Source organism: Arvicanthis niloticus, chromosome 1, assembly GCF_011762505.2.
Source record: "Arvicanthis niloticus isolate mArvNil1 chromosome 1, mArvNil1.pat.X, whole genome shotgun sequence".
NCBI lineage: Eukaryota > Metazoa > Chordata > Mammalia > Rodentia > Muridae > Arvicanthis > Arvicanthis niloticus.
In genome coordinates this window covers 109,158,866-109,166,306 of record NC_047658.1, presented here as the reverse complement: position 1 = coordinate 109,166,306, position 7,441 = coordinate 109,158,866, and the positions used below count along the sequence as shown (strand labels likewise).

The window sequence follows — 7,441 nt, the reverse complement described above, 5'->3', positions numbered from 1 at the left end:
CTGGGAAGGCCTTAGGCCCAGTAAGTACATGAGGAAGGCCCAATTAGAACCTGGCAAAAGCATTAACCCCCAGTGAAAACCTGAGGAAAGCCTGCTACCCCAGTAAATACCAGGATAGGGCCTTAGGTCCCAGTAGGAACCTGAGAACATCTTAGATAACCAGCAAGAATATGGGGAAAGCCTTAAATGGATTGATACCTGGTATAAGACCCTACTCCTCAGTGATAGTTTAGGTAAGTCCAAGGTCTCACAGAAATTCTCAGCCCCCATTATGACTCTTGTAGGACTGTAGGGTCCTGGGAGAACTTAGGTAAGGCCTGTGCCCCAGTGAGACATTGGGAAGGCCCTTTGCCATAGAGACCTTAAAGAAACCTTTGGTCTTAGTGAGACCCTGCTAAGACCTATTTAGACCTTGGTGATACCTATTGGCCACAGTGAGACCCTGAGGGAAGCCTTTGGCTACGGCAAGGCTTTAAGAAAAGCCATTGACTTCAATAAGTTCTTGGGGAAACCCTTAAGTCCCATGAGACCTTGCTAAGGCCTGGGCCCAGTAAGTTTCTGTGGAAGGTGGTAGGTTGAAACTTTGAAGATGTCCTTAGGCTCCCATTTAGTCCTTGAAAGAACTTAGGGCCTGGTAAGTCCATCTGTAGGATTCAGGCCCGTGTGAGACCCTTAGGAAAGTTTTAGGCTCTTAAGAAGTACTTCCATCTGTGCGTAGCATTATGTCTTAGCTTGTAATAGTGTCTGGTACTAAGCCTGATGATCTGTGCCTGCCTCTAGGTCTCATTTTATAGAAAGAGGGCCTCATGCCCTGTGGATTGCCATTTGACTTCCACATTTGGAAGGAAACAAACTAATCAATTAATTAAAAAATAGACATAAAAGAAGAAGAGCAGAGACTTCAGGCAAGTCTGTGAGCTTTCCTGAAGCCATGGGAACCTTAGGCTGTAAAATCTAGTGAGGTGATGGTGAAGGCTTCTAGTCCACAGATACTCTGGAGAAAGTCTTCTCCACTATAATGAGACATTTGTATAGTGTTTGGGCATTGCTAAGATTCTGGAAAATTCTCATGCTGCACTGAGACCTTAGAAAAGGTTGTGAAGCTATTGAAGACCCTGAAAGGGGTGGGTGCATCTTTAGGACAGTGTAGAAGGGCCTCAGACCTCAAAAACTCTTAGCAAATCCCTGAGCCCCACCAAGACCTGGAGGAGAGCCTGGGACCATTTTAAAATTTGAGTAAGGTCTTCAATCCCATATGATCCTGAGGAAGACTGGCCTTTCCTGAGACCCAAGGGAAGTTCTTAGCCCCACTGAAGTGCCAAGGCTTTAGGTCCTTTAGGGCTCAGGGGAAGTCTGTGAATCACAACAAGATACTGGTGAGAATTTGGAGAGAGCCATGAACCTACTGAGTGCCTAGAGAAAGCATGGGCATCATTAAGAATCTGGGACCCTGGGACAGAGAGTAAGACCATCTAAAAACCTAGAGAATACAGGGGACTGTGCTGAGACCCTTCTTGAAGCAGTACACTACACAGATACCTCTGGTTCTCTGTTCCTTTGAGACTTTGGGAGAAACTGTGAACCTCACAGCAACCATGAGGAAGGTTTTAGGTTCGCTGAGCCCTGTGGTATGATGGCTTAAGTGTGAGACTTCCTCCACAGGCTTGTATGTTTGAACACTTGGTCTCCAGCATGTAGTGCTATTCTGGGAGATTATGAAACCTTTCCGACATGGAGCCTAGCTGGTTGATACATAAAGAGCCACAGAGTGAGTGTTAAGGTTACAGGCCAGCCAGCCCTGCTTCCGATCTGACTCTGCTTCCTGGCCAGCACCTCTGCAAGCTTCTGCTGCTTCAGTCAGACCAACTTCAGCCACCATGACTTCCATTCCATGATGAGCCATGTGCTGAAATAAAACCTCTCCTTCTCAAAGTTGCTTCTTTGGGGGGATTCGTTCACAGGAATATAAAAGGCACTAACTTAGGCAGAAAGAGTTAAGTCCTTTTAAGATCTTGGGAAATCAGTGAGGCCCACTGAGGTCCTATAGCCCTAAGCTCCCTTGGGATCCTCGGGAATGCCATGACATTGGATGAAAGCCAGGGAGGCAGTGTGAGCCCTGCTGAGTTCCCAAGCAGACTGGGTTTCACTAACATCTGGAGAAAACCTAAGTCCCTTTAGCACCCTGGGGGAAACTGTAAGAATTTGAAATAATGCAGGTCCATGATGCATACTGAGACTCTGAGGAAGACTGTAAGTTCCAAAAATGCATAGAGAAAGTCTTAACCCCACTGAGAAACTGGAGCTGTCTCTGGGTGCCCTTGCTTTTAAGTGTACTCTAAAACCTCCAGGAGACTCTGGGGAATGCATTTGTTCAGCTGAGACTCTAGGGAGAGCCCGGAGCCACAATGAAATTCTCATGGGGGAGAAAAATAAGGGTTGGGGTTGCTGCTGAGCCATGTGAAGCCTCAAGGAAGGCCTTGAGCTACAGGGAGACCCCGAAATAGACTGTGGGCCCTGCTGCAACCTTGGGGTGGGGTAAGCCGGTTGCAGAGTTGGCATATCCATGAACTCCTTTAAGAGACAAGCTATGTGTCATTCCTCACAGAAACCCTGGAGAGTCTTGAGCTCCCATGATGATCCTGTGGAGTTTTGCTCAGGTTTGTCCCTGTGTGTCACTGAGACCTCAGAAAGAATTTAAATATCACAGAAAAAAAAAAAAAAAAAAAAAACGAAGACCTTAGGCCTTTTTAAGGTTTCAACGACAGTCAGAAGTGGTGGTATATAGCTGAACTTGGGAGACTGAGGCAAAAAGACTGAGTTTAAGACCAACCTAGCTACACTACAAGGCTTCTTTCTCAAAAGAAAAAACTCCTAACAAGGTTAGAGCCCCAGTGAGACCCTAAGCAAAGCCCTCTGGTCCTAAGGACACCCCTCCACACTTGCCCTGAGTTCCTGCCTGAGTTCCTTACCTGCTCTTCTCTTGCATTCATGTATCTTCTACTACAATGGGTCCACTATAGCGTCCCAGGTACCCAGAGTGTGAATGGCTGCAGCACTTTCTGGAGATAAGGAGCAGGGAGCAAAGGGCCCACAGTTCGAGTATAGTGGCTGTAAGCCCTGCATAGCGTAGAGTTCTAGCTCATGCAATGACACCAAGGGGTTTTGCTGGTTGTCTGGGGAACAGGGCAGTACCAAATAAGAACAAAAAGAGTCAAGGACCCTCCCCCCCCCCCCAACCATTCAAAGTGGAGGCTGGAAAAAGTTTTTTAGCTGGGGTAGAGCATGCACTAAGAGATGGAGACAGCCGGTTCTGAGCTCTGAAGCAAGTACCACTTGTGGGGACTTGGTGGCCTTCAGGTGCATATCATACTTTACTGGATACTGCCCAGCTGACCCCTGAGTGGGCTATGGGTTTGTGGAAAGAACCATTAAGTGCCTTGATGACTGAGTTCTGCTTTTCTTGTACCTCTGAGGGTGAGCTGGGGTCTCAGCTGAGGTAAGGACCCAGCTATCAATGGAACTGTGAAACAGTCTAGGGGACAAAGATACTAGGTCCCCAACAACTGCAGCTTCCTGGGGAATGAGGTGGAAAACTGCCCAGCCAAGGACAAAGTAGGCCTTGCCCTCTTTGGGACAATGTCCCCTGCTGTGAACTGGTTCATCAGGCCATCCAGGCCCCTTGTTAAGACTCTAATTACCCTAGGGCTAGGTAGAGGTGCTGACGTCCACTGAGCGCTTTCTGCAGACCAAGCACCAGCCAAGTGTTTGGAAACTGCAGCTTTAGCCCCTCTGACCATCTGCCGACCCACCCCACCTGGAGCCCTTAATGGGCCCAACAGCAAACTCCAGGGGGCAGAGAGGAGGTGCTCTGGACTATAAAGCTAGTGGGGACTCAGTAACTCCCAGCTAAGTAACTAAGTAACCAGCTACAATCAGAGACCATCAACAAGCGGGTATGTACTCTCCTGGGTGGGCCTGGCTCCCCAGCCAAGGACTTGAGGGAAGATGTGGGCTCCTCTCTTACAAGGATCTTTTGCTAACTTCAACCCTGCCTATCTTCCAGGTCATTGTTCTAACATGGCCCTGTGGATGCGTTTCCTGCCCCTGCTGGCTCTGCTCTTCCTCTGGGAGCCCTACCCCACCCAGGCCTTTGTCAAACAGCACCTTTGTGGTTCTCACCTGGTGGAAGCTCTCTACCTGGTGTGTGGGGAGCGTGGGTTCTTCTACACACCCATGTCCCGCCGTGAAGTGGAAGACCCACAAGGTGAGCTCTGCCCCTGAATTCTGTTCCCAATGCTAACCACCCTGGTTTTCTTCACCCTTGAGACCTTGTAAATTGTGTCCCAGGTGTGGAGGGTCCCAGGGTGAACAGGGAGTGGGGACAGATTTCTGTGGGCAGCTAGGCATATGTAAACATGGCAGCTGCCAGGAATGAGTAAGAATCTTGCATTAAGGCTCCTAGGTGGCAGTAACTTGGGGCATGTGGCTAGACCCCAGGTTAGGTACCTATTTGGGGCCCCCATAGAGCACTGCCCTGACTGAGGATATGCAGGCTTTGGAGACCCATGTGTCCATCCATGACCAGTGACTTGTGTCATATGCATGCAACCCCTGCCACCTGTGCTGACTTAGGGGATAAGGTGGGGTTACTCAGCTACTCCTGACTAGATTGTCCTATGTGTCTTTGCTTCTGTGCTGCTGATGCTCTGGCCTGCTCTGACATGACCTCCCTGGCAGTGGCACAACTGGAGCTGGATGGAGGCCCGGGGACAAGTGACCTTCAGACCCTGGCACTGGAGGTGGCCCGGCAGAAGCGCGGCATTGTGGATCAGTGCTGCACCAGCATCTGCTCCCTCTACCAGTTGGAAAACTACTGCAATTAGGCCCACCACTACCCAGCCTACCCCTCTGCAGTGAATAAAACCTTTGAATGAGCACTACAAGTTGTGTGTATGTGCATGTGCATATGTGGGGAGGAGGAACATAAGTGGGGCTGGCTGGGGTGGCCACAGCTTATTCTATCTGCCTAACCACAGTAGCCTCTAAAGGGTCTACCCAAGACTTCTTTGGTGCTTTCTGCAACCCCAGTTTTCTCCTGACTCCCTGGGCACCTCCCACAAGTTATTCTCCTTCTATGGAACATAGACAGTTTCTTCCCAAAGGTAGCCAACACCTTCAGATAGCCTATAACCCCCACCCTGAGTTGTCTGGGAAGACCATGCCCCCCACCCCTGATGCTTCTAGCTGGATAGAGAAGAGCTAGAGGTCTTTCAAAGGCATGAGGATGGCATCTAGGAGCTGATAATTCATTGCTCTATAGCCCTGAATCCTCAAGGGCCCCAGAGAACTTTTATAAGAAAGAGGACCAACAATGGCTCCCACCTAGCCTTTCTGAATTTTTTTCCCAGAGCTATTTTAGGAGGAGTATCCCTGAATGTGTGAAAACTGGGCTTGAGACCTTGAACCAGAAGGCCATGGAAGGCATTCTCAAAGGGCTTATCCCATCTCTGGGAAGACAGAGAACAACCACAACAGCTCTCAGACTATCCAAGTGACCCTTAGTGCTCTGAACAGGACAGGCATTACACGTGGGTGGAATGACATACTGAAGGATTCCCATAAGCACTGGGCAGGAGCCAGAACTCCACTTCTCAGGAATGGCCAGTTGTGAGTTCCAAGCAATGTGGGCCATGAGAGAGGCCTAGGGCTGGGGTCTTCTATCACTTCTCAGCCACTCCTTCCAGCTAGGTAGGGTCTCTCATCAGATTTCTTGAACCTAACTGCTTGGTAGTCGCCTAGAAATAGTCTCAGTTTTAAGGAAAAGCCACATAACATCTAGATCTTTGGGGAATCTCAACAGAGTGTCTCTCTTCCGCACTCCGAGCCCAGGTTGTGTGCCACCTGTCTGGCAGATGAAAGCTTAGGAACCTAGGCTGATCCTGACCACCCCAAGGACTGACTGACCTGCCTGCCACCCAAGCCAAACCAATCAGTGTCTTCCTAAAAGGGTGTCAGGCTTCTGAACTAGGCATAGACCTTATTGCTGGTACTTGGTGGATGGGACACCTCATCCAGCAATGCTAGGAACCCCTTCCCAGTCACCCCTTCTCTGTGACAATACCACAGACCCACACAGAGATATGTCACAGGCCCTTAGCAAGCCCTGCCCCTGAAAAAGGAAGGCCAGAAGTGAGCATGAAGTTGGATGGATGGACACTGGACCCAAAAGGAGAAAGAAGGAGAATCCTGGGATCCTTTTATGGAACACCCCAGCAGTCAGTTAGCACAGCCTGAGGTGTGATGCCCTGCTGGGGTGGAGGTATGTGAATCTCTGCAGAGCAGGAGCAGAAGCGGGGGCTAGAAAGTGGGATGATGGGAGTCTGTTGAGCCTCCAGACAGCCACTGGCTGTGGCTGCCTGGGTCTTGGGTAGGTGAGCAGACAGGGCACCCCACTGTTCAAGTGCCACAAACTCTCTGGAGGGCATAAGAGTCATGGGTGGAGGGAACAAGAATCTTTGGGTTTGGGGGCCTTGTGAAGCAAGCCAAGTTTTTCAGGAAATGCAGTGGACCCATGCTATGGGGCTCTGGGAGCACAAAAGTCTGGTCCAGATATCCAGATTCCTATCTATGGCTTCACCCCTGCAGCCTTTGACTCAGGACTCAAGGGAGAGGCAAGTTGCCCTCAGGACCCTTAACCTGTCCAAGCTGAGGCACATCCCACATAGCTTCCTGAGGCCTCCTGCAAGTCTAGTTTAGGGCTCTCCTTCCTACTGGCCTTGAGGAGAGGAAGCAGAATACTAGAGACGGGCATGTGCTATCTCTCAATCCCTCCAAGAGTAGACAAGAAGCAGCCACTCAAACCAACCCAGTGCCCAAGGAGCAGAGGTCAAATCAGACTCAGTCTTTGATCAGCATCACCCTGGGTGCTAACCCCAGACATCCCAATCAGAGGACTTCAGATGTTCCTTTAAGCCCCAGGTTACCCCATGGAGGTCAGTCCTAGACCTGGCTCAGGTACTCTGGCTGGCCTTGCTGAGCCCTTCAGCACAGCCCTGCAACACAGGAGCTCCTTCCTGCCCTGGGAACCGGGGCTCCCATGTCCATGGGGCCTGCAGTGATAATCATGTTTATCCAGTTAGCTATGTTGTTGCTTTGGTATTTGAGCTAGGGCTGTGTTTTATGGGGACTTAATCCCTAACAACCCCCCAACCCTGCTGGGGCTCCTTGTTGCCTCTGCCTACCATCTGGAGGGCCAGGGTATTACTAAGGATAGCCAGTATACCTGTGTTGTATTCTTGCCTGGGTTGATGAGGCAGTTCAGGCAGTTCAGTGGGATGGAGAGACCCATACTAATACCACACATGGGGAGACTGAGGCCTGGAGCCAGGGCAGCCACTCTTCTGCTATGTTCAGTGCTATGCTATTCACAGTACAGGTTTCC

The 7,441-nt window shown here is 50.1% G+C and overlaps 1 protein-coding gene across 1 annotated transcript; it reads left to right on the top strand.

Moving 5' to 3' along the window:
* Window positions 1–3,869: 3,869 nt before the first annotated feature.
* Window positions 3,870–4,935, top strand: Ins (insulin). Its single transcript, XM_076922063.1, has 3 exons — window positions 3,870–3,953; window positions 4,064–4,264; window positions 4,738–4,935. The coding sequence occupies exons 2-3, from the start codon at window positions 4,078–4,080 to the stop codon at window positions 4,881–4,883; spliced, it is 333 nt and encodes a 110-aa protein (XP_076778178.1). The 5' UTR covers window positions 3,870–3,953; window positions 4,064–4,077; the 3' UTR covers window positions 4,884–4,935.
* The last annotated feature ends 2,506 nt before the right edge of the window (window positions 4,936–7,441 follow it).

What these genes read in the sequence shown, in the direction of transcription:
- Ins (XM_076922063.1), top strand. Translation starts at nt 4,078, where the DNA reads ATGGCCCTGTGGATGCGTTTCCTGCCCCTGCTGGCTCTGCTCTTCCTC. An exon ending in TGAAGTGGAAGACCCACAAG is followed by an intron (nt 4,265 to 4,737) that starts GTGAGCTCTGCC and finishes CCTCCCTGGCAG; the next exon opens with TGGCACAACTGGAGCTGGAT.